We start from the raw sequence: 25963 nt of genomic DNA on the forward strand, positions 1-25963 counted from the left end.
CCTGGCTGTGTCCCCTCCCAACTTATTGTGCAGCCCCAGCCTGCTTGTTAGCAGGGCAGTGTGAGAAGTAGAAAAGGTTTTGAGGCCTTGAGGTTGCATAAGCACTGCTCAGCAGTAACTAAAACATTCCTGTGCTATCAACACTCTTTTGATCCAAAACATAAAGCTGCTATAAAGAAAATTGCCTCTAGCCCAGGCAAAATCCATCCATATATACATAAATGATAGCACCTTGCAACAAAATGAAAAAGCTCTGCATTTCACATTAAGAGGTGTGAAGCTGTACAAAAGTAATAAGAATACATACGGAGTAAAGATTGTTTCCAGATTCTACGTTTAAGCTACAGAAAGCCAATGAATACCAGAGTATCTAATTGTACGCCTGCCTTACTGAATTCAGTGAGTAACTGACCCACGATACAGTGCCAGAGAGGGGCCCACAAACAGTCACATGGTGGCTGTAGGGACCAAGCGAGGCTCCGTATGGCTACATTTGAAAATGAATATTTTCCTAGTAGTGTATTTGCTATATACATTTAGTAGAGCCATATCCCCATGATGTGAGGAAATGGCCTCAAGTTGCGCTACAGGAGGTTTAGATTGGACATGAGAAAAAAATTCTTTACGGAAAGACTGGCCAAGCATTGGATCAGGCCAACCAGGGAATTGTTCAAGTGCTTCCCTGGAGGTGTTAAAAAATGTGCAGACGAGGCACTTTGTGACATGGTTTATTAAGCCTGGTGTTGTGCTGACAGTAGGACTGGATGATCTTACAGGTCCTTCCCAGTCTTCATGGTTCTTTGATTCTATGATTCTATGCTGGGACTGCAGCTCCCCAGGATGCGCGGGTGGGTATTTATACCTCTTGGTATAGATGGCAGAGGTGGTCCTTCTGGTCTGCTGGTCCTTTCAGGCAGATGCAGATGGGGAGGGGGACCGCAGTGGCCTTATCTTCCTTCCTGTCTCAACACCAGTATCCTGCAGACCTGGAGGAAGTGACTGGGTGGACAGCCCCAGCCCCCTGCACTGGCTGTCTTGCCCTGAAGGATGAGAAGAAATAGCCTCAACTTACACCACCAGAGGTTTAGATTGAATATTAGAAAAAAAATTCTCTACTGGAAGAGCAGTGAAGCGTTCGCACAGGCTGCCCAGGGAAGTGATGGAGTCTCCATCCCTTGAGGTGTTACAAAAGCGGGTAGATGCAGAACTCGGGGACACTGCTCGGTAGGCACGGTGGTGCTGGGGCAGGTTGGATGGATGATCTTAGAGGTCTTTTTTATCCGTAATGACGCTACGATTCTCTCCTCGCTCTCTGCCTTCTCGCCTCTCCGCCCAACCTCCTCCGTCGAAGCCCTCCCCGCCACCCCCCGCCCCCGGCTGGGAGTGGCCGCCGCCGCTTTCCGCCCCGGTGGGTGGGTGAGAACCGAAGTGGGGGGACGGGACACGCATCGCGATGTGGCGGCCGCAGCCCCAGCCGGGCGGTACCGACAGGCGGCGCCGCGGCGGGGCGGGGGAGGCGGCGAGCCCAGGTGAGCGGGACAGCGAAGGAAAGGGATGGGGAGGCGACGGTCTCATTTATAGCCCCCCCCCCCCCCTCCTCACGCCGCCGGAACGGCGAGCGAAGCCCGTGAACGAGCGGGGGGCGCCGGCAGCGCTGCTCGCGGCTGGGGGGACCGAGCGGGGCGAGCGGCGCGGCTGCTGGGGCGGGGGGCGCCTCTGGAACGGGGCTGTTGGGTGGGAAAATGCGGGTCTCTCGCGTGGCAGCCGGAAAGTTTGGAGATTTGTAGGTTTGGCTTTTTTTTTTTTTTTTTTCCATAAGTCCCGTGTGATGTTAGCATTTATTTCGTAGTAAATGTAGTCTAGGAAATCACTTTCCAACGCTGATGTAGCGTTATTATTATTGTTTTGTAGTAAATGTAGTCTAGGAAACCACTTTACAACACTGAAATAACAGTAGTATTATGATCAGTCTTATCATGATCAATAATAGAATAATAATACTGATAATAGTGACCAGTATTATCATTATGGTCAGCATTATTGTAATGATAATACTGATAATAGTAATCGGTGTTATTGTTATGGTCAGTATTATAGTTATGATAATACTCATCAGTATTATCGTTATGGTCAGTTTTATAGTAGTGATAATACTGGTCACTATTATCAGTATTATCGTTATGGTCAGTATTATAGTTATGATAATACTGATCACTCTTATCAGTATTATCGTTATGGTCAGTATTACCATGATCAGTAGTATTAGTATTATTATCATTATTATCAGTAGTATTAGTGTGATCAGTAGTATTAGTATTTTAAACTCCTCAAATCCTCTAATTATAGTAATGATAATACTAATAATAGTGTTATAGTAATGGTATAATAGCATTATAGTAATAATATATGATAGTAGTATTATAATAATGATAATACTGGTAGTAGTGATCAGTATTTTCATTACGATAAGTATTATAGTAATGATAATACTGGTGATAGTAATCAGTATTATCATTACAATCAGTATTATAGTAATGATAATACTGATAATAGTGATCAGTATTATCATTACGATCAGTATTATCATGATCAGTAGTATTAGTGTTATCAGTATTATTATCCTTTTCATCAGTAGTATTAGTATTATCAGTAGTATTAGTATTTTAAACTCCTCAAATCCTCTAATATCACCTATGCCACTGTGGAAGCAGTTACACTGATATCAAGGTATGCAAGATAGAATACGCTTTTTTACTAAACAACCCACTGCAAAGAGAGAAGTAATGGTGGTGTCAGTAGAGTCACCCATACAATATCTCAAAAATTGGTTTAAGGGAAGAAAAAGGGAACTGCCATCTTAACAGAGAAGCTGTGTGTGTACGCTTTTACAAATAACTGAGTTTTAAAAGGCCTTGGTCTCTGCTGTGGGTGAGCAACAGCCCTCACAAAGCTGCTGACCCGAGGTAGCGATGCCCCTGCTACCAACACTGGGGCTGGCAGAAGGCTGGAGCTGTGGGGAAATTTGGGAGAAAAACACTTCAGCTTTCCGAGGAGAGCTGGAGGAGACGAGAGTGTTACTAGCTGTGTGGGTCTACTGCCTTTTGGGATATGTGGTTCTCCAGGCTCCATTAGTCCAGCGAGGCTTTCTGCCAACACTTCAATTGTCCTTGCCAATGTTTCGATAGAAAACAACTCATTCATGTTTTGGTAATCCGTGCTAATCTTTGTGTACAAGTGCTTCAGTAAGTTTTTGCTATGCTTCTGAATAGTGATTTAAGAGCTCTGCAACAAAGTAACTTTATAATAAAGGCTTTTACAAAATATGCTACTGGTAAATAAAAGTAAATGAAAGTTTTCAAAGAAATGAACAAAGTACACAGGGAAATCCGGGGAATATAAAGGAGCTTATGAACAGTGTTTTGTACGCTTGAGATTAAGACCATGTCCAACTATGTCTTTTTTTTCCTTAATTTCCAGTGCTTATTGATCTTCTGTATAGTTCTTGGAGACTGGACAGTGAAAATAACCTGTTTTCAAACAGAATACTGATGATTACAGAGCAGAAGCACTCTACATAGTGGTCAGAGGCAAGTATTGTATTGCCACTGGCTTCCTGCCTCTTTAAATTTAATCAGCCTTTGTTCTCTTCAGCAAAGTGAAGTCAAAAGTTTGGGCCTAAGCTGCCACTGCTGGAATTGTAGTGGGGCCATGTAAGCAAAGAGGATTTATTAGCACCAGGCTAAATTAATTGTGATGAACAGGGAGACAGAAAGCACTGCCGACAGTGTTTTGTACTCACAGAAGCAAAACCCGTAAAGGATAATTCTGACTTTGTTCACAAACTAGGCACACTCGGTTGGGCTGTTTTTGCTCACCATAACTTGGGCCTCTGACAGCTCGTGAACCACCTGACCTTTCAAATGAGAGTTACTGGAGTGTGTAACACCTCCTGAGCCTCGTTGGGAGGTTATTTTTTTTCATTTTAGCATTGGATTTCCTTGAACAAACGTTTGTTCTAATTGAGCTGCAGACAGGCTGCACCTCTTCTGATTTTGGTGTAATGTGTATTAGTGACTTCTGTGGAAAGGGGTTTTCTTGCCTACTTCAGAGTATTGTCCTCAAAGGTGAGCAGAAAGGAACCTGTGGAGTTGCCATAGCGATTTCCAAGCTCCTTAGCATCTTAGCATCCTATGTCTTTTACTAGAGAGCAGTCCTTTCATGCTGTGTCGCTTGGATTAGGATTGACCCCAGGTTATGTTGTAATACTACTCAATATTCTTAAAGGATAACTACTGCGAAACCCTTATGTATTTGGGATGAATGTGCCCTTTGTAAATCATCACACCAGGAAGAACTTGGCCCTCTGGCACAGAACAAAAGCTACTGTGCTTGTGTTAAATGGTACTATCCTTATGTGGAAGCATTTACTTAATTCTATTTAATGCTCATTTTAATTTTATTTTTTTTCTTCTCTCTTAGCATATAGGCACAGATTCCATTAACTGCTCACCTGAGAAGTGTTTTTGGGGAGAAAGGTTTCTTTATGAAGCCTCCTAGCAACTGCTGCTGTGGAAGCTGAGATCAGCTATTGATATTCTTTGTTTGTTAAATAAAATTTACTGTATGGAAATTGGATTAGCTATTGACGTGGAGTTACTTCTTTGTTTATTGATGCTGAGAATGTAAAGTGACTTAATGACTAATCTGAAGCCTGCAAGCAGAGGGGTGAGATCATGTGCTTGCCTCAAGTAGGGTTTGTTTGTTCAGTGTGATTCCTTGGGGGCACACAGAATTTGGATTCTACCTCCCCTTTGTACATACTGTACAATGCTGCGCTCTCTGTTTCAGACCCTCCTTCATTGTACAGCCACGCTTCCTTTCAGCACATGGATCTCTTATTATCTCTGTGTGATAAATTACTAATTGGGACCCTGCTGCCTAATGAGTGTGATTGGTGGCATTTTCTATTCTTTCTTACCCTGTCCTCCCTTTCCTTCCTTTCTTGCTGTCTTACAAATAGGCGTGTTAGTTGTGTGACCCTGGTGTCAAGAGTAAATTGTTTAGTTACTATGCCTTTTTGTTGACTTCTGTTAGCATGTATATTTGTAACAAGTGTAAAAACATTTGGATTTTACCTTGTGAAGTACATATTTACTACATAAACAGCTGCGTGCTTGGAACTTAGGGATAGGAAGTGGAAAAGGTGTTCTCTTAAGCTCCTTTCATTTCAAAGGTGTATACGTTGTCTGTATTTCTAGATCAGATCGAGCAGCACCTGAGTCAGAACTGCAAATGTGATAGTAATTTGCTAAACACAGTCTATATATGCTCAGATGATAAAATCTCCTTGGAAAAGCGTTGTGTGGGAGAAGAGACTGCTTGAAACTGAGAACAGAATGGATGTGATGTGTGTAAACTTTCCTTGTTCTCTGCAATGGCAGAACAGTTGGCTGTTTGGAGGGGTTCAGTGGGCTCTGATTGGAATGTTTCTTTTGCTGGACTGAGAAGTGGGGCAGGAAACTATTACAGAGGAAATTCTCTTAGTAGAGCAACCTGAAGGCAACCTGTGTCGTGAAACGTCAAGAAGCTGATAGTATTGTAAAACTGAGCAAGAATGAAGTGTTAGCATCTGTGGGAGAAGCAGGAACTGGGAGTTAGTATAATTAGGTTTTCTGAATTGTTTTGCAGGTCTCCAGATCTGTGTAAGGTGAGACACGTGGCATCAGTGTAGCTTTCCAAGACCTTACTAAATTCTGCATCATCATCATAATAATAGTGGAAAGGTAGAGTAAAATGATAGCGATGTTGTCAACATGCTTCTATAGATCGTGAACTTTGACAGTGGCTTCACAACTTTGCTGATTGATAAGGTGAACAGAGTACTCACAAGCTGGCCCTACTCTGAATTTAGATCTGCAGTCATGCCTTTGAGTCTGCAAAGTATGTTTTGAACACTGTAGGAACCCACTTCTAGGGCCTCCATGAAGTCTCCAGAGGGCTTGGGAAGTGGAATGACAGTTTTTTCGTGATGGTAAGCTGCTTCTTTGCTGTTCTAGTGTGATACTGCAAGTATTTTGTTCCCCATCTTTAATGATGTGATGGCAAGCATCCTTTCCATTGACTATGAGCTTAGTTTTATGGATTATCACTACTGAAAATATAGTGGCACCTGGAATGGTGCTGCTGGAGACTACTTGCAGAGGCAAATTGTAGACCCAGGCTTTTTTCTTACATTATGGCTATCTAATTCTTGTGGTCTGCACCCCCCCTTTCCAGAATTTTAATTCAGGGAAGTGCCCTGAGGTTCCAAGGAAGATGCATCAGTGAGCCTTTTTAGTGTGGTAAATTCAGGCAGTCTCAGCTCCATAAAATATCTGACTTTTTGTTGCAAGGGATAAGCTGATCGTATCAGGAAGGGCTGATTTTCCCATGTTGTTGGAGAGTATAGCTTTAGGGACAAGAGCTTTCCCTTCTCAGACACTGTTTTGGTTAGAGGCAGGGATGAGGTTGAATTTCATGTGCTGTGGTGAAGGTCCAGCTGCTTCCTGTTGCTGATGGCCCGTGGAAATCCAGGTGATGGAGGGAATGGGCAGCACAGCTGTTTGCTGAGGCTTGACTGTTCCTGTTTTTAGAGCAGTGCATTAACTTGTCAGTATTTGCACTAATACCTCAGGCTGTGATCAGTGGGAGCTGAGTTGTGAGTGTGTTGTGTTCCCAGCTCCTCTCTTGAAGAGTGATAGGTGTACCAATTTCAGGAGAGTGGAACAGATAACTGCTGAGTTTGGTGTTTTTTTGCATTGTTGTAGCTAGATTTCCTCACTTTTAACATTTTTGTGGTTGCTGTGTTCCTAGTGGGAGTGACAAGGAGGGGGTGCCTATATTTATGCATCAGTAGTGGTGTGGGGTCTCCAGGGGCATGAGATGATCTTGGACACCCTAGATAGTCCCAGGTTATGCTGTCACTGTGGTGGGCAGCGCTGTTTTGGCAGGGCACTGTGCTGAAACTTTGTTCCTGTCCTGCCAGAGCCCTCTGTTAGGAGAACAGTATATTTTTATTGGCTTAGAGCAGTGAAAATATTGAGACCCTCTTCCTGAAATTATGTTAGAAGTGCAGTTGTTCCTCTGTGTGGTTTTGCTCTTGTGTGTCAAACTAGTTAATAATCAATAGATACTGCATTTTCCCTTCCCCTGGGAAATCTGAATATGGTCATGGCTGGTGTAGTGTTCCCATGCTTATGGTCTTGTACAGACTTGCCAAGGTCTTGTACAAACTTGGCTGCTCAAGGTAGTATTTCCCTCTGAGTACTGCGCCAAAGACTGGGTGTCTGCTTCCTGGGGTGAGTGGGGAAATCCTCCTTGTTAGGGGGTCTTGGGTTGCTTTATGGTAAGAAGACCAGGTCCAGCTTCTTCCCTTTTGTGCGGTGAGCGGTAGCAGTAAGGTATTTTTCTTTCAGCAGATTGAGAATTTTCCTGCTACAGTGCCAGCTTTTGTCAGTGACAGAATTTTCCGTGGGATCACCTGCTCCAGTGTCACGTTAGAAACCAGTTCAAGTTACTTGAGAACATATTCTCTGCCTACCTTGAGTATGGTTATGATGGTTAGTTTTAGAAGTACAGTTGGTTTTTTTCCCTGTATGATGTAGGACTGGGAACTAATATCCAGTATTATTGTTTTGGGAAGAACTTGTGATTGCCTTTGTGAAATCTGCTGGCTTGCCCTGTTCTTCATGACCTTCAGTTTATCCTGTAGAGTGCAACTGGTAAGGCTTTTCATCTTTGGGTTGAATAAGCTGTGTGTATTCGTGCCATTCACTTTCTTATCTAATTTCCTATAATTTAAAAGTAATTTAGCTTTGTTATATCTAGGAACAGTGTGTAGCAGCACTTCTACTGTGTTTCTGGTGAGCTTGGTGTGGCACTAAACTTCTTGACGAAGGTCCAGGCCTCTCTACTGGATCTGGATGCACACACTTCTTGTGTTACTGCTTCTGCACTGCCAGGTCTTAGTTGAACTGTGTGCTTTGCCTAGGCATTAAATTGGAAGCCTAGGTGGTAACTGTGGCTATAGCAAGTTTAGAGTGGCTGTGGTTTTATTATTCAAAGGCCAGTATGACTGCTCAGGACAAGCTGTGTGAGAAGTACGTGGGGTTGCTCTCATTCTTTCAGGTCTCTTCTTAGGAGCAGTTCTTCTACATGTTCACTGTCTAAAAATGATCTCTAATGACTCTAATATAAAATGTGAGACAAGTTTTTGAAAGGAGAGTTACAATGCAGGGAGCTAAGTAGGGAATAGTAATAGTAGTTATAATAGTAAACCCCCAAACGGTCTAGGTAAAGACAGTGCAGAGGACAGCTTAATGCTACTCTTGAGGAATTGTGTAGCAGCCTTTGCACATATTTTAAACATCAGCGTTGCAAAGCAGTGGAAGAAGAAAGAGACCAGCCCCAGAAATCCATCAACTTCCAAATAAATTTAAGGAAGAGAAGAGGAGATATAGAAATAACTGTATTTGTGCACTCAGTTATATAGAGCATGTGTAGCACAGTTATGGCTGTCCGATACAGCAGTGTGGCAGAGTATTCAGGTTTGCCTGTTTCTGTGCCTGTGTTATCGTGGAATGGTTTGGGTTGGAAGGGACCTTAAAGATCTTTTAATTCCAAGCCCCTGCAGTGGGAAGAACACCTCCCACTAGATCAAGCTGCCCAAGGCCCCATCCAACCTGACCTTGTTATAATTAAACTTCATGGACTGGATAGGTAGAAGCAGTCTTCCCTGGACAGAAGTCATCTTCCTCCTTCCTTTGCCGAGAAATTTGTTCGAGAGGCAGGTTTTGTTGCAGTTATTCAGAGGTGAATTTAGATTCTCTGTGTGTGTGTGTGTGTGTAATGCCCTTGGCACCATTTAAGGGATTAAGCTTTTGAAAAGGAAATGTCCTCTGACAGTTACAGTCTAGCAGATGGCTCTGTCTGGTCGTCCAACTGGCAAGCAGCCTAGGAAAAGGTATTGGAATAATTTTTAATATTGCAAACTGAATAATGCTTTGAGAGAAATGCCCTCCAATGTTTGCACAGCCAATAAAAAAGCCTCAGTAATAATTGTTTTGTGAAATAACTGCAGTAGATCAAAGTGACATTTAAGTGACACTCATGAGCCTCGTTTAATCACCAGCTAACTATTAAACGTCTGCTGTTGTAGAACAGTAGTTCCTAAGTTGTTATGCTTTACTGCATCTTCCTTCAGGCCCTGACCATCATTGAAGCTTGTGATTTCTGTGTGTGGTTGCTGGATGCTTAAATGCTGGCTGAGAGGAGAATCTAAGTACTGAACTTTATTCTTAATTTTGTTCATAGAAAATGGTTTCCAGCTTCCCAGGTATGACGAAACTATTGTTTACTAACTTCTTTGTGACTCCTTTGTGGAGTTAAATCAGATACAGTGCTTTCTTGTGAGGTTAGATGCATCTTCACAGATGAAACTGTTGAGCTTTTCTTGTGCGTATAGATAACTAGTGAAATACTGCAGGTCCTGAGACCTCTATTTAAAGCTTAGAGGTATGATAGGATAGTTTAGGTTGGAGAGCACCTCAGGAAGTCTCTGATGCAACTACCTGCTCAAAGCAGGGCTAACTGAGGCTGGACCAGGTTGCTCTGGGATTTATCCTGTTGGGTTTTGAAAACCTCCAAGAACTGCACAACTTCTCTGCACAACCTGCTCCACTGTTTGGCTGCCCTCAAGGTAAAAAAGTTTTTCTTTGTATTCAGTCTGAACCTCTCTTGTTTTAAGTTACGCCCATCTGTCATCCTACTCCTGTTCCCTGCTTTGTACGGATAGCTGCTATCCTGGCTACTGGTAATGTAGCATCTTAGGAACCTTGTTGTTAGTAGAAGGTGATCAGATACCATTTGTAACGTCTTCAGAAGTTTTAGAGTAGCACACTTGGTGTTCTTTTATTTACTTTCCTTCCTATAGCATAAAGTAGCACTGTTATTGTGGAAATTTATTGTTGCTGCAAATATATCTTTATACCCAAAGAGGGCATTCTAACCTTAAAGATGTCTTTAGTTCTGTCTTCATGGCTTTGTCTGGTACAGAAGTCCTTGCTTATGAGTCAGACTTTAAGGTAAATTATGTTTTAAGGCATTTAATGTGCTTTTGTTCAGTAAAGCACTATGACACTTAATGAACAGAAATGAAAATCTGTGTGTCTTCTCAGTATCTCCAACAGTTTTGTTTTTGTAAGGCTGTTCATGCAAGATGTCCCTGCTCTCTGTGGCTTGGAGGGAGAGGATGCTTTTTAGGTTGTGAAGCTTTTGCAGGGGATTTAAGTCTTCCAGCTTAAAGGTAGCATTGTTTTACTCTGCAATTAAAGGAGTTAGTCAATTAACTACTTCTCTTTATGGGTCATCCTTCCAGACTTACTTGACACAGTTATTTTGTAAGTATACTTTCCTATATCAGGTATGTGGTTTAGTATAGACTTATTTAGATTTGGAGTGCAAAAATGTAGGCAGGCTCAAGTAATATTATAGATAAGTTAAAGAGTCCTCTAAATGATTTTTGTATTTGCTTCAAATTTCTGATGAACATTTAAATTAAACTTGAAGTTTCCAATGAAACTTCACTGTACAGAATCCCACATGAAGTAGTATTATTGCAGAATCTGTCTTTGGGATACCTGTGAGTCCAAGGTTTCTGACGTTTCTGAGAATATTAAGATAAAATTCCATCTAAATCTGTAATCTTTTCAGTGAGGATGAGTTCTGGGGGTGCAAAGATTTAGGTGTATTCTTATAGTGAAAGTTCTTTTTTCCTAGTTGTCTTTCGGGAGCCCTGTGTAAGTCCATAGTTCTGTCGTGGATATGGTTTGTGACTTGGATAGGTTGAGCAGCTTTTCACGTGGTCTGTTTTAAGCACAAGCTAATGCATCTGATTACTGCTGTGCTGCAGAACTGATGAGATCAAATGTCTATGAAAGCACTTTGCTTTCCTTAAAAGGGGAGCTATAGCAGTTCTTTCTGCTACTTTTGTATAATAATACTTGTCAGGAGTACTACGTGTAAACCTGAATGAAGCCGGGTAAAACACCAGTGCTACCTAGAGGCCTGTCCCATACAACTGAAAGGGACAGGCAGATGCAAGCCGCCTTGCAGAAGATGCTACTCATCCTGGATTCTGAATTCAGGTTTTCTAAAGCAAGTAATAATTTACCTTTTTTTTTTTTTATGTATTGGAGATAGGAATTAATGATCTGTATTTATTCTGGAAAACAGTTTGAATGACACTCTGTTTTCCTCTGCCAAGCTTTTTGTTACTGAAGCAGATCTCTTCAGGTGTGCGTGTTTAGGACCATATGGTACATAAAACTATCTCATTGCCTTATTAGAGACAATCTTTTTGTACAGAGCGTATTTTTGAAAGGTCAATCTGATTTTTGTGTTTACTTCTCATTTTGCTTAAGACTTTGTTTTATTACAGTATCGCAGAGAGTCCTTGGTGTACAAGAAACACCTGCAAGTTATCTCATGAAAGAGTACAAGGTCTTTGTTGTAATACTTTGCTTTAATTTACTTGGGTAGTAAAAGCAGACAGGTGAGGTTCAACGAAAGGTGGCAGATCCTATTGCCTTGTACTTAGGTAGGAATACTTAAGTGAATTACAAATAGCATGTGACAGAAATAAGTTAAAAAAAAAAACCTCCGGCAAAAATCTGTGCTTTTCTTGAGCATCATAGGCATATGTTAAAAAGCATAACCTGTGTTATTAGCTAATATATGTAAGCCCAGGGAGACTGTCAGAGTAAATTATGGCAGGTAATTGTCTTGATTTCCTAGACATGAATATCAGTGATTTATAGTCTTGGAAAAGTAGCTCTTTCATGAGTGTTTTCATTGAGATAATCTCAAAGAGGATGAATAGCGGTAGTGTGCCTTTAGAGTGGGGTTTGGTTTAGATGCTCATGCAAATTATTTGTGTGCTGTGAAAGAGTTAACAGGAGCCCTGAGAACTGGCTGAAGTCCAAAAGGCTCAGCACCTGGAGGCAGTCCTTGCAATCAGTGAACAAAGCTGAGGTGGTGTGGGCTCCTTATAAATGCACCTGGAGAAGCCTAGAAACTTCTTAGCCCTGCTGACAAGGGGTGTGAAGCAGGAAGGCTTTCCAGTTGGAAAAGGATGGTGTGATCTGAGGGGACCAGGGAGCTGGAGGGCCTAGAAGCTCGTGTGAGAAGGATTTCTGGAAGTAGGTTGAGATGTGCTTGTTTGCTGTTGTGAGGGGAATGCTCTTAGCAGGCTGGGGAAGCTTGTGCTTGTTGGGGCTGTGACTAAAAGGAGAAACCAAAGAGGTGGTATTGAGCGGTGGTGTTGTGAGTATCTTTGCATAGCTTTGAACATTGTTTGGGAGCTTTGTGGATGGTTATCGCTCAGGACTGAGTAGTGTTAAGTGTAATCCATGTTGAGTTAGGTCAAGGGTCCAGAGCAGCAATTGGGAAGATTTTTGGTTTAAGTATCTTTTTCACTTACTTGAAGGGAAATGAGCAATTGGTTTGTGAGAACCAGTTGGGGACCAAGAAAATAATTGGTGGTAAAGGAGGCAGGCCTTGATGGGAACAGTGGAAAGCATATGCAGTGTTGGTATTGGCAGAGTTTGGATGGAGACAGAAATGAGTGAATGACAATCAAAGTAGATCTGTCAGTGTTGATGATGTCCTCCCTCAGCATGGGGTCTGTCTGGCTGCTGCTTGACTGTATCCCCTGATCCTTGTCTGCCTCTGTTGGGAATGGCTTTCAAATCTGCATGAAGACAGGGCTTTGGTCCTCTTGAGTCTTAATTCTCTGGTCATGGTGCATGGGGTGACTCTTGGCTCCTGCCAGGAGCTGAGTAGACAGTCACTCAGATCTTGCGTGAATTGTCACACAGTAGTCTGGTTGTGAAGACAGGTTTTCTACAATACCTGTTGACGTGGGTAGGAAATACTAAGTTTGGCCTTTAGTCCCAAGACGCTTACTTGGGAAGGTATGGACTTCTAGGTATCAGGCACTAGTGGATACCTTCTCTGAGTGCTCTCCAGCCCTTTTGTGAGGTCTTCTCGTCCTCTGTTTGATTGCCATTGTCACTCTGTGCTGGCACATCTGCTAAATACTACTAATAAATGTAATTCAATGCAGTTTTCTTCTAGAGAGAGACTCTGCTCTTTCCTTAAACGTGATTTTTGTTGTTGTTGTTGTTTTTTTTTTAGATATCAAACTTGCTGTAGGTGCAAGGAGTGTCATTAACTGAAGTTGTTTGTGTAACTCTTGAGCATGGGAGAGCAGTATCTTGTCTGTGCCCTGTGGGTTCAAATAAGAATCTTCATCTTGCCATTTGGAGTGGTGATTTATTGTCAGCCAGCAAAAGCACAATCCACACAATGGCTGATGCAAAGAGCAGAGTATACCTGAGTACAGAAATTTTGTGGGAGTACAGAGTTGTGGGGGTTCAGGCAAACCTCATAGATTTTATTTTTGGGAGCATTGGGATGAAGGATCAGTGCTGCTTGTTTGCCTGCTTCCTCGCTAGAAGTGAGCTCTGTGTACCATGCATTGCTATAACTGCAGTTTGTGTACATTCCAGGCGTTTGCAGTGTCTTGTATTTAAACTGCCTCCTGAGGTGCTATGCTTTCTGTGGGACGTTATTACTCAGCTTTTCTGATGTCTGGAGCTCCATTCTATCTCCATTGTTGTCTAGAAAGCATTGACATCGCATCCTGACAGTCTGACTTGGGCTATAAGGTAAAATTCCTGCAGCAGGCAAAGGAAGAGCGTTTGTCCTGGGACTTGGATATTAAATTGTAAAACTGAAAGCGTTCTGACTCCTCACCCTTGGTAATATAGAAACTGCCACGTTGTTTTATTTTCATTAGATGTGATCACTACTGAGCTGTTAAGAGAAAATTACTTTCTATTTCAGTAAACTCAATTTTAGTTTCAGACTGACTGTGCATCAGATGCTTAATTTGGAACCCATTCTCTTGGTGGAATTAAAAATTCAAATCTCCAAGCTGGAGCACTCAAACTGTGCTTGAATTAGAAATTGACTGCTGTCAGTGTGCTCTCACACTTCACTTTTTTTTTTTCCTTCCCTATCTCCCCTCCCCCACAATGAGGTTTTTATATGGGATTCTTGCTGTAGATGATCTGACTGAGCAGAAGTAGTGGGAATCCACATTGTCACTCCATAGACAGAGTGATGAAAGAAGCGTGGTGTGTTAAACAGACCGTTCTTGAAAAGGACTGCTGTGTACTAATTTCATAGTTGTGTGCATGTTTGTTGAAATAATTAGATGGGATATGACTGCAAACCCATTAAGTGCTTGCAAATTAATTTAGGACCTAACCAAACTTTGCAGTTTCTATGCAAAATCATCACTCCCCTATTTCTGTGTAATATTTAAAGCTGTTTTCTAGTCTTGACTGAAAGAACCAGGGTGTTCTTACTTAGGTTGAGACATTTGCATGGACTGCCTCTGTGGCACTGAGGCAGTGAACAAAAGGATTTTCCCCAGGAAGAAAAGCAGCAAACTTTAAAAAAAAAGCCAAAACTCTTGAAATAACCATTGGCTTTCTAACGTGAACGTGCTCTGTAGCCCTCCACCTTGTACATCCTCCTGCCTCTTTGGAAAGTGGATAAATTATTCTCGGTTATTTGACTGTAAGTTGAGAAGAATTATACTTGCAGGTTAGAAGGAATTAAGCTAGATATTTGAGGAAGTTGTCTTCTGTTATTGACTGTGCAGAAGACGCCCAGTGCTGGTACTGGCTTGTTTTCCCAGACCTGCTTGTGTCCTCCCCTAAGGTGTTTTGGTGTCCATCAGGTGGTCCACAGGATGGATTGTAGAGCCGGGTATAGCGTAAGTCATGACTGGGGAGCTTGAAAAGATAACTTGTTAGGCAGTTGATTATGCGAGTTTGGCAGTTCAGGCTATCCTAGGCTGATAACAGTGTGTCGGATGAAATATGTGAGTGAGCTGTGTAACGTTTGGAGACTGATGGGGTTGAGGCTTATCAACCAGAGATGAATTTTCAATGTGAGAACGAGGTGTGTGAGGAGTGTCTGTAACGGGGTTACACTAAAGTTTATCGCAAGGGTCTTGGGCTTCTCTGTCTTTTTTTTTTTTTTTGTTGTTTTTTTAATGCTTGGGACTTTGCATGTAGTCGCCTACTGTTATAGAGCAAAAATGAAAAGAGCGGAAATGTCAGTTTGTTTTTGACAGTATCATGCTGTCTAAGTGGTTGTGCTTTATTGAGACAGTGGAGTCACCATCCTGTTCTAGGATGAATTTGGCCACTTGCTTTTCTGGCCAACAAAATGAGTTTTCTTATAGTGCTGCAGCAGAGAAGTTGGGTGGTGTAATTTTCATTCAGCTTGGAGGAATGCAATTTTCTGTAATAGCCAAGCCTCGGGTTTTGGGTGTTGATTAGTTATCAAATAGGCCTTCACAGTACAACTGCATGCCTTCACAAGCTGGACACTTAGTATATTTTTAAATTTGAAAAATTTAGAAAGGTCTGTTTCTATTCTTTTTATCACATCAAGGCACTTAGGCCCCAATTCAGCAAAGCATTTGCTTGAGAAAAAAGCCTGCTTTTGTGCATAGTCAATGCACTGCTGAATACTGATGGATGCAGGTGTGTTTTAAAGTGTTAGTAATATTGGGCACAATTGTAATATGTAATTAAGGAAAGGGCTGTTTCTCTTACTCACCCTGACTAAATAGGTGATTGCTTCTGACATGGGAAGTGTTTGATATTTAGCAGCTTACTTTTCAATACATAATCTTTCTTTCTTAGGGTTAAGGCAAAGTCGGATTTAAAACACTTTTTTTTCTTTTGGGGGAAAAGTCTGCACATACTGAAATTGGTATCAGCTAATGTGGCTCTTACTATAGAGAGAGGTGCTACAGTTTCATCAAATGGCTTAAAATGAGTTGTTGCGTTAAGGAGGTAAGTGGCTCAAATATTACAACTCAATGACGTGCCTTATGGGAGTGAGTCAATAAAAATACACTTCAAACTGGCTAAGGAAGACTGCTGACTTCTAAAACACACAACTCTGAAGTGTTTTTAATGAAGAACAGAAAGTAGCACGCATTTAATGACTTCAGAGAATATTTTATACGTGAGGTCTTGGGAAATTTAACAGTTGAATAACTGGTCTTGGCCTGAAACTTCAGAAATCACAGGAACCCTTGATGAGGAAATAATTTGTAAATGCTATCAAATACAATATAGCTCAGCCGTTGCTTGTCTCTTATAGATACGTTTTATAAAATGCTAGATAAATCAAAGCCTAGATAACATTCAATGAGATGAAAGAGCTAAATTGGACCTTTGCTTTTAAGAGTTATGAAAATCTTTATTGAAAAGTAAATTTATTTGAAAGCTAGTTTGTGTATGGAGACTTTGCTGGTTTGTTTTAATGTAGGCTGTGTCAAGATCAGTGACATTTTTAATATTTAGTAGTATCTTTGAAATTCAGCAGATAAGTAAAAATAGAACTGATTAGGAGGTTGCAACATTTTGCATATTTTTATGACATAGGAACTGAACAGTAACGGCTATTGTAATGTCAGATTGATTAATTCCCGGGAGTGGTTCATTTTTCTTACTGATAAGTTAAACGTTTGTATCTTTATGCTTGTAAATAATAATTTAATCTCATTTACTTGATTTGTGTACAGTTTAATGCAGGCATTTAAGGCTTCTTTAACAGAAGCAGCACTACAGAAATTGCTTGGAGCAATGCTTTAATAGTTGCCTTTGGACATGACCAAGTATCTTTTCCTCCACACCACAGTTAGCAGCCACGCAGGCTCTAAAGGTGAATTTGCTATTAGAATAAAAATCAACTGCGTGTAATACAGGTGTATTCAGATAGTTAAGCTCTCTCTAAAACTGCATGTATATTTTCGCAGTTACTTTCAGGGAAAACTTAATGAGCTTGCAAGCATTCTGCATTATGTGTTTAAAGCAGATGCTACTTGAGCATTTGATCAAAATACCTGACCTGCCACGTTTGTGGCTGAAAACAAAGACTCTGTAAAGCTAATTAGATGGCTTTTCTGCTGTTGTTTAGCATCAGACTGGGTACAAGGGAACCTGCTCTTTCTGTCAGTGAGAAACACTCTTTGGCTTCACCTCTCCCTCTTTCATTTTACTGGTGCAACTAAGATGTGTACAGCATTGCTGGTTATGCCTTGCTTTACAGCAATAGATGCTCCACCTCCCCTACCCTCCCCATGCCCATACTCTGAGCTGTTAGATTTTATGAAATGTTGGTCTTCTGGAAAGAATTTTGTAGTGAAAGAGCTGTTATAATTATTTCTGGGCTTTGATAATTTGGATTTGAAGCAATTTGCACGTAGTCTGATATAAGAAGATAGTGAAATTTATATTCTAGGATTGTAACACATTTTTTTTTAAAGTTGATATGTAATGTAATTGAAAGGCCTTTTGTTCGTTTGTAACTCTTCTCTTTTTCGAAGTGTATGTCTCATACAATGCATGGCACGCTATATAATGTAGGGAGTTTTAAATTACCTTCCCTTGCTTCACAGTGTTTCAAGGTACTGTTTTGATCGTCTAGGTAACTAATTGCCATCAGTTATCTGATGTGCCTGAAACTGAGGGAATTATAAGAAAAATTTGAGGCCTCTCTAATTTTTAACAAGCTGGCCGAATTGGTTCGGCATGGTTTTCTATCTGATGTACAGACAAAGCAAATTATGGTTGGAAGGCTACGCAAAACCCTAAAGTCTTTGTAACTTAATTTCAAGTATGTGGTGATAAGTAACCAAAATCATCCTAATCTTGAGAAAAGGGACATGGCAGAAGGGTAAACAGTGCAGAAACAATATATCCAAAGCCATAGTAAGACTGACTGGATTTTGTGTTGACTGAGGGGACTGTTACTGTGGAGATGCTACTCCCAGCTCTGTGTCTGTCCACCCCTTCTCTGTCTTCTGCTCAGGTGCAGCCACATTGGGGCCAGGGACCTGCAGCCCTCTCCTTGTAGCATACTCTGAACGGCTCGTGGCTCGGGATGTAATCTTGTGTATAACACAGGCAGTGGTGCTGCTCTGGTAGTCAGGTGAAGAACTTGTGCTGTTAGGCTCACCAGGAGGCAGACCAGGAGACTGTGAAGGGGCTGAATGGTAAACCTGTCTGGAGGGGCTACCTGCAGATGTGGAGAGGAGTGCAGAGATGTGTGGGTTTTGTGAAGGTTATTTCAGGCTACTGGAATTGTACCACTTTAGCTCCAGTAATTTTTAGAATTGCATCCAATTCACTTGGTGCAAATATCTAACACGTTGGCCAATTTAAACCTTACTTACATTAGCTTAGTGTAAATATGGTATTTAAAGAGCTGTAATTATCTGTGTGCTTTGGAAATTCATAGTGATTTACTGAGATAAACTTTAAACTGATTTTAATGACACCAAAGGACCTTTTCCATTTTTACAGATAAAGTCTTTTGTAAATGGTGATAAAGTATATGCAATCTTAGAATAACTTTTTTTCTGCATGACTGATATCTTCAGCTGAAGGCGAATTTAGGCTGTTATTTTGTATATAAACTAAAAGAATTAAATTCTAAGAAACAGTTTGTTCAGTTTTTGTTCCCTTACTCCAAGAGCAGTTCCCATTTGTTAGAACTCCCAGTACAGCATTTCCCTGTCTTTTTGTAGTAGACAGGCTGATGGACTCTGTGACCTTTTTTATTTCTGCTTTCTCTGATGCTTTTTCCTCTGACAGAAAAGATTGTAAGAGGCAGCCTGGGGTATTCTAATTTATGGTGATAGGAAGCAGAATACAGAAGCTTAACTGCAATCCCATGGTGAGATGTGCCACTATTGTACTGTGTGGAAAATGTATAAATTGCTTTTGTTGAAGGTTATTTGGAGAGAGTGTAGTGAATGTCGGGAAAAGTCTCCTGGGAGGTATCAGGTCTGAGGCTTAAATTTTTGTGTAGGTTGTCATTGTACTAAGGTTTGTACAAGCCCTGTGTTAGGAGTTGTTGAGATGTTTAGATTATGCGCACCTCTTAATGCAGGAGTTGATAAAGGGTTGTGATTACAAGCAATATATTTAGTATTCCTCTCTAAAGAACATTTTTTTTTCTTGAGACTTGTTTTTAAAAGGGCTCTGTGTGGATGATGGGCATGTTTCTAACATCGGAGATTCTGGCAATTGATTCTGTTTTGGTGAGTAGAGGGCGGCTAATTGAGGACATAATTCAGCTGTTCACTAGATCCCTTGGAAGGGTGATACTGGCAAATAAGCCTAGTCAATATGTTTTTGTGTTACATAATGGATGATGGTGCAGAGCTTGTATTCCCATTGATTGTGTGTAGGACAGAAGAATGGAATACCTTTTGACTAGCAGTAAATCCATAAGAAACTGAAAATTATTACCGTGTAATCTTTTACCTATGATTTTTTTTTCATAGACATGTATTGAAAACAGAGATAAAATACCACATTCTGATTGCCTGTTCTTAATGCTCTTTGTGGTTTTTGTATCTTGGTTCTCTCTATTCTGCTCTGTAAGTAGCAAATTCCATCATTTCATCTATGTGAGTAAGGCATAGGTAGGGAAATAGAGCTATTGAGCAGAGACCCTTGCTTAACACTACAGCAATTACACTACTTATAAAATAGCTCATTAGACTGACAGATACACAGCCATTGAGTGTTAGTTGCATCTGCTCTGGTAGCAGAATCTGAAATGCTTGTGTTAATAAAACATGGATATGAACACAAGACGCTGGACATTAGCATCAACAGACTATGCACAAAATTTCTTTGTGAGTATTAATCTCATCTTTTTGATGCAGATTCAGTCCTATCCAAGATGTGCTCGTAAGTCTGAAAATCACCCAGGATCAGAGAGATTTACACAAGGTCTCTGCTTCAGTGTGCTAAGTGAATTGAGAATGAAGGAGGAGTGCAGAGCATTGCTATGAATAGGGTAGGTGAATCATATCATCTTACCAAGGTTTTTGTCCTGGTGGACCTGATTATGTTAGAGAGTTGATGTAAGATCAGGTGCGAACTCTTCAAAAAGTGGGTGAATGCATACAGGGTTCTCTGGTGACAACTTTTTCTTCATCTGTTGTATGGTCACTGTTTTTGTTTTGTTGAAATGTAAACCAATGAGTTGTTTGACACTCCTGAAACAATTTTTTCAGGTGCTACAGTATGTTAAATCTAGAAAACAACAGAAACTCTTTAATGATGCTTTTCTGCCTTGCTTCCCTCAGGTGTGCAGGAGCAGTTAATACTTGCAGGCTCTCTTAGTAAAAAGAAACAGGCAAAAAGACCTGGATACATGAGGCCAGAAGCTCAGCGACAGATAGCGTTTCAGTCCCTGGGTGCCTGCAAGCCATTCAACCCAGAAGCACTCAAACCTGGCAGGCAGCATTGTGGAGACTTTGAGAACTGCTCTCTATGCAGACAGTACAAAAATAACTTTGAATTCTTACGCTGTAGTTCAGTTGCAAATAGTGCTGTAGTTCCCACTAATGGGGTAGCAACATTGGCCACTACTGGAAATATGCCCGGGAGCTGCAAAAATAGTTCATGTTACAAGAGTCTGCAGACAGAAAAGACAGTGATACCAGTTTACTCTGCCACAGCAACAAGCAAAGGAGATGTTTCTGCAATGTGTTGTACGCAGCAGAAGAGCCATGGTGCTAAAGTGAGTGAGCCCCAGAAGATGTGTGCTTTGGATCACACAGAAGTGAATAACAACTGTGAATATCAAATCAGAGATGTTTCTCATTCTGTTGGTGCACAAGATAGCTTTAGTTCAAGTTTCAGCTTCATACAGCTCTCCCTGAACTCATCATCTGGAGTAAATGATGCTGAAGGCAAGTCAACCGTCGAGGAAGCCGAGTGTGTTCTGCATCCCAGCACTACAGGAAATCTGCAGAAGCTGGAGGAGGTGACACAGACACATTGGCACTTGGAAGCTCTGCATTGCCTCTCCAGGCCCAGAGAGGATTTTGATTATGAAAATGAGACAGCAGTGAATGATAAGCCACAGGATTGTGAGACACTCTCTCTCTTGGATACAGATGCAATGTTTTTGTATTCTACAGATTCCTCAGATGCAGCATCTGCTGGTTCTTCTGTCACCTCAGGCTATGAAAGTAGCTTTACTGTTAGTGACCATAACTGGGATACTTTGATGAAAAAGTATGAACCAGTACTACAGGACTGCCTGCTTGGCAACCGCAGTACATTAAAGGTTAGTTATCTTCATATTCGATTCCTCCTCCTGGCCCCGAAAGCATTTTTGTTTATGGCGTCAAAGTTGATGTATGACTTCGGATATTAATGGCTTTTGTGATGTTTCTTCATAGTGGTTTACAGTAGTAGTCTGCATGATAATAGTGAGAGAACCAGTTTCCTTTTTAGCTCTTTAAAAAAAGGTGATGTTATTGCAGTACCTGGTTCTTATGTTCTACTGAAACTGTGATCCTCTCCTTTCTGTTATGTCACATATTGGTTTCTGAATTCAACTAATACCATTTTCTTTCATAGGCAGCTATTTTGACTGCAGTTTGGAGCATATGCAGTACAAAATTTGGGGGTGGTAAGAGCTCTTTTCTTGAAGCACCATGATTTAACAACACTAAACTATGTAGCTGGAAATGTCTGTATTTGACCAAAAATGTCTTGGAGTAAGGCACCTCTATGACATTAGCCTGTAATTTCTTCTCTGCACAAAGAAAAATGGGAGATCACGTTCCCTGCTCTAACTCAAACAGGGAATCAAACCTTTTTTAGTTTATTTCCAGCCCAGAGGTGTTCTGGGCTAAACAGAAGGAGTCTTTCTTTTTACACATGTGTGTCTACCACATGCAGGCAGCTTCATTCACAGTGCTCTTTGTGCAAAGAGGGGTGGGGAAACCTTAAGAAGGATGAATTTTATTTTGTTATACATTTTTTGGGGGCTGGCAGGGTGGGCATTAAGGGGAAACCATTCTGAGCTTACCTGCAATAAAGAGTGAAATACTGGTTTTGTTCCACATGCAGGAAGCAGTAATCCAGAGATAAATGTGGACACAGTGGATTTCGCAAATTTGTTCAAGGTGCACTAAGTGGGTGGTGGGGTTTTTTTGTGTGTGTCATTAGTGCCCTGAGTTTCTGGGGCACCTTTTGGAAACCCGGTTTCTATGACTTCTCAGCTCAGGCATACATGCTGAGATGCACTGTATTGTCTTTAGGCCTGATGAAACAACCTGTTTTGAGGCTTTGCACCATCCTGCTGTCTGGGTAAGACAGACAATCGAGAAACTTTTATTCTTATTCTATTCTCCATGACATCTGTCCTGGGCTTATGATGCTTTCTAATACTGACTTTCCGTAGAGGGTGCATGTAGGGCTCAAACTAGGTTCCCTTATTTACAGACTTCACACACATTATTTCTTTGGCTTCATGCCTGGAATGACAATATGCCCATAGTCTGGGGTCGTTTTGGAAATTAATTTGCTGCAAATTTGGGAATTTATAACATAATCAAAGTAGGAAATTATTTTTCTGTCTTTACAGTATGCTTATTTGATAGGCACAAAAGAAACAGTGCTATCTTTAATTTCTGTCTTCATTAATTCACTGAATGGAGAATTGGGGATTTGTGTCCTCAGATGTCTTTGCCCTTGGTTAGCCAGTTGTGTATGTTTAATATGAAGCACCTTGCTGTTGTAATGATAATGAGCAAGTCCAAACTTTTCAGAAAGGAACAAAGGCAACTGTAGTCAGGAAAAGGAGATGATACCAAAGTTGTTACAATTCATTAAGTACAGAAAAAGCAAAATGGTCATCACATGCTACAGGTACAGGACATGCCATGCTGAAGCAGCTCTTTGCTTCCTTGAGCTCCAAATGTCTTACCGGCCTGCAAATAGAAAGTGCTTTCCTGTGACAGCATCAGTCAATTTGCCACGGGGTTGTCTGGTCTGTGGTATCCAAGCAGACTTTAAATGACCTGCCACTGTGAGTGCATGATGGGATATACACTCTAAAGAGCAGAGAAGCTATACTTGCGGCATAGATGGTTGTTATAAATCACATATATGAAAAAGTGTCATTTGAATCATTCTTTCTGCAGGCTTCTTTAAAACTCTATCAAAAGCATGGCATAAAATATAGAAAATAATTTATGGTGTAGATTCAGAGCTCCTCCCTTCAATAAGTTACATGTTCCTTACCAGCCTCAAGACAGAAAAGATTGAGGTTTCAGGTTGTGAAAAACAAAATAAAATGAAGCCTTGAGGAAAAGGGAATATATATAAAATGTTGTGTTTTTTTTTTTTTTTTGTTCTGGGGCATCCTATAGCCTGTTATTAATCAAGCATTTTTTGATTCTTTCCCAGCTTTATTTTTTATAGTTCTTTTCTGACTAGTCCACTTTCACATACCATATTTAGAAGGGATACCATTAATTTAAATGTTTTGCTTGATTTGTGTGTTGATTGTGCAGTCATGATAACTGAGTGTTTCTGTTAAGTTGTTGACTGACTGTACCTGTTTTTCTTTCTGAAATTTAGAGTTAAAATGTAGGGATTTAAATATGAAAGAGTTTCAGGGAGGAGGAAAATACTTGGTAGGTGCAGAATGTTCAAGTATTGATGTTCTTGTTGTAAAAATGCTCTTTTAAGCGTTTTCAGCTATTAGAATATATGCTGTTTCTTTTTCCAGGCTTATCTTTTTCATCCCTGAGAATGACTTGTTTGTTACAGGTCATGTATAAGTTTATTAAGAAGAAAACACTTTTCAGTCTTGTAACTGTAGCCATGTTAGACTACCTACCTTCTAACCAAATTCTTTAATGGTAAAAACTTGTAATGGCCTTTGGGTGAACAATTAGCCTTGCAAATTTTCAGAACTTTGATTCAGAGCCTTTATGTTAACAAAGAGAAGGAATAACTTTTGAAATAAAAGGGCACTCTGTATGTTGCATAGGTATTCTTGGTCTTTTGGTTTTTTTTTTCCCCATCTAGCATTTGCAGTATGAACATTTCTGAAAATGCAAACATTAATGTTATGTAGATCAGCCTAAATTATATTTTAATGAAACTTCATTGAGTGCATATGAACACCATTTTCTGTGCCATTACATGAGTATACTTTTTCCGAAATGTTTCTGCTATGTTTTTCTTTTTACTTGTAGAAGAAAATGTGGTTTGCTTATGAATTTATGGATTTGTTCTGTGTAAAAATTGTATAAGCAAAGAATTGTTAGAATGAACACGCTGAGTACAATGTCAACAGAAGCAGACGTCATGCTGACAGAATCCTCTAATAATCCTTCCTTATTGTTATTTATATATTGTTATTCCAATATTGTTATTCCAATAACAAACAGTATTGTTTGTTATTCTCTGTATGTCTTTGGACTAAAGTCACACTTGGCTCAAGTAACCACAGTTCAGCTGACTTCCAAATAAGTCTGTCCACTTAACAAATGTTGGACTTGACTCTCAAAGTAGGACCATTATAGTGATGTAGTAATCCAGTAAATTTATGTAGAGGTTAATGGTCTAAATGTCTTGAAATGCAACCCCTTCATAATAAACTTTTTTCTCTTTGCATAGATAAAATCCTTAATCTTACGGCTTCAGAGGCTTCAGGAAAAAGCAATAGAGGAAGATGACTATGATAGAGGTGAGAGTGGCTTCTCCTTACCCCTCACTTGGATCATGCTGCCTTTGTTTTTTTTCCCCTTCCCTCTCCTTCCTCTATTAATATTTGCTATGTACCAGTGCTTTGGTGTGGAAGACTAGTTCAATGAACAGTACATTTTCTGTCACATAGCAGGAAACAAGTTAAAGAAAGAAGTAGGTCAGCAGCAGGTAGCAACAGTTTTTATCTTCTTGAGCCACAACGGCATGTGGGAAGGTTGAAATCTAAATATCCACCATCTGGATCAGCTGTTTTGAAGCAGCATGACTTCAAAAATGCAGAAATGAATGAAGGCTTTGAAAGGAGAAAGGACAGGCACTGGCTGCTGACAGAGTGTGATTTGTTGCTTGCCACATTTAGTCATGATACTACGGCAGGGCTCAAACACAGAAATGAGGTCAGTAGCTATTATAAAAGTGAATGATACTGTCCTGTGGGATTAATGTGATGTCCACTGAGTTGAATCAAAACCAGCTAGAGAATAGGATGGTAATACAGCTGCTGGTGAATAACTGTATTTGAGTAGTGCTTTTCCTTTTGTGCTAGTTTTTGTTGGAATAGAGTTAATTTTCTTCAAAGTAGCTTGCATGAGGCTGTGTTTTGGGTTTGTGCTGGAAACTGTCAATAATACAGGGATGGTTTTAGTTATTGCTGAGCAGTGCTCACACAGTTGAGGCCTTTTCTGTTTCTCCCACCAGCCCACCAATGAGTAGGCTGGGGATACATAAGGCTAGCACACCTTTCAAATGCCTTGGCTCTTCTGATAAGCTGTGTGTGTACGTGTTCATGACTAGAGCATCTATTAACACGTATCCTGGGGTTTCTTACTGTTTCCTGTTATGGTAGTCTGTGTTCAAGTAATCATATTTTGATAGTCTTGAGGTTCTAGATGAAGTTCTTCCAGACTACAGCTGGAAAAAGAGGTTCCTTTCCTGCCACTTTTTTATTCTTAGCTTTTGGGTATTGGGGAGTGGTCAGACTTGGGGTTTGTCTTTCAAAATTGTGTGAAGCTTTACCGTGACTCTGTTTCCCTGCCCTCAAAAGTGTCCCCCAAGATAATTAAAATGTGGTTTAGTAGTGTCTGCGGGGAGTAGGTGTGCAGCTCTTTTGCAAAAGTGGTTCTGTTGAGCTCTTAAAGGCCTGCCTATATACAGGAGAAAAATATGCTACTGTCACAAGTCATTCTTTAAGTGTGGCATCTCCCAGTGGGGAAAACCTTTTAGGTATTTTAAAAGTT

The 25963-nt window shown here is 40.6% G+C and overlaps 1 protein-coding gene across 5 annotated transcripts in view; it reads left to right on the forward strand.

The window, feature by feature from the left end:
- DISC1 (DISC1 scaffold protein) overlaps positions 1-25963 on the forward strand; it is a 204140-nt gene that overhangs the window by 4148 nt on the left and 174029 nt on the right. For 2 of the 5 annotated variants that reach the window (XR_008449208.1, XM_054063148.1), the window contains exons 1-3: positions 1427-1529; positions 20297-21285; positions 24639-24708. Coding sequence is in view for 4 of the 5 variants with exons in the window: in XM_054063148.1 (XP_053919123.1) it covers positions 1454-1529; positions 20297-21285; positions 24639-24708 (1135 nt within the window). In the remaining variant the exon portion in view is untranslated. Of the gene's footprint in view, positions 1-1420; positions 1530-19184; positions 19238-19870; positions 20005-20296; positions 21286-24638; positions 24709-25963 lie in introns of those variants that run through there. The other 3 variants (XM_054063149.1, XM_054063151.1, XM_054063152.1) reach the window with 3 other exon arrangements.

Source organism: Cuculus canorus, chromosome 3 (genome assembly GCF_017976375.1).
Source record: "Cuculus canorus isolate bCucCan1 chromosome 3, bCucCan1.pri, whole genome shotgun sequence".
NCBI classification, from domain to species: domain Eukaryota; kingdom Metazoa; phylum Chordata; class Aves; order Cuculiformes; family Cuculidae; genus Cuculus; species Cuculus canorus.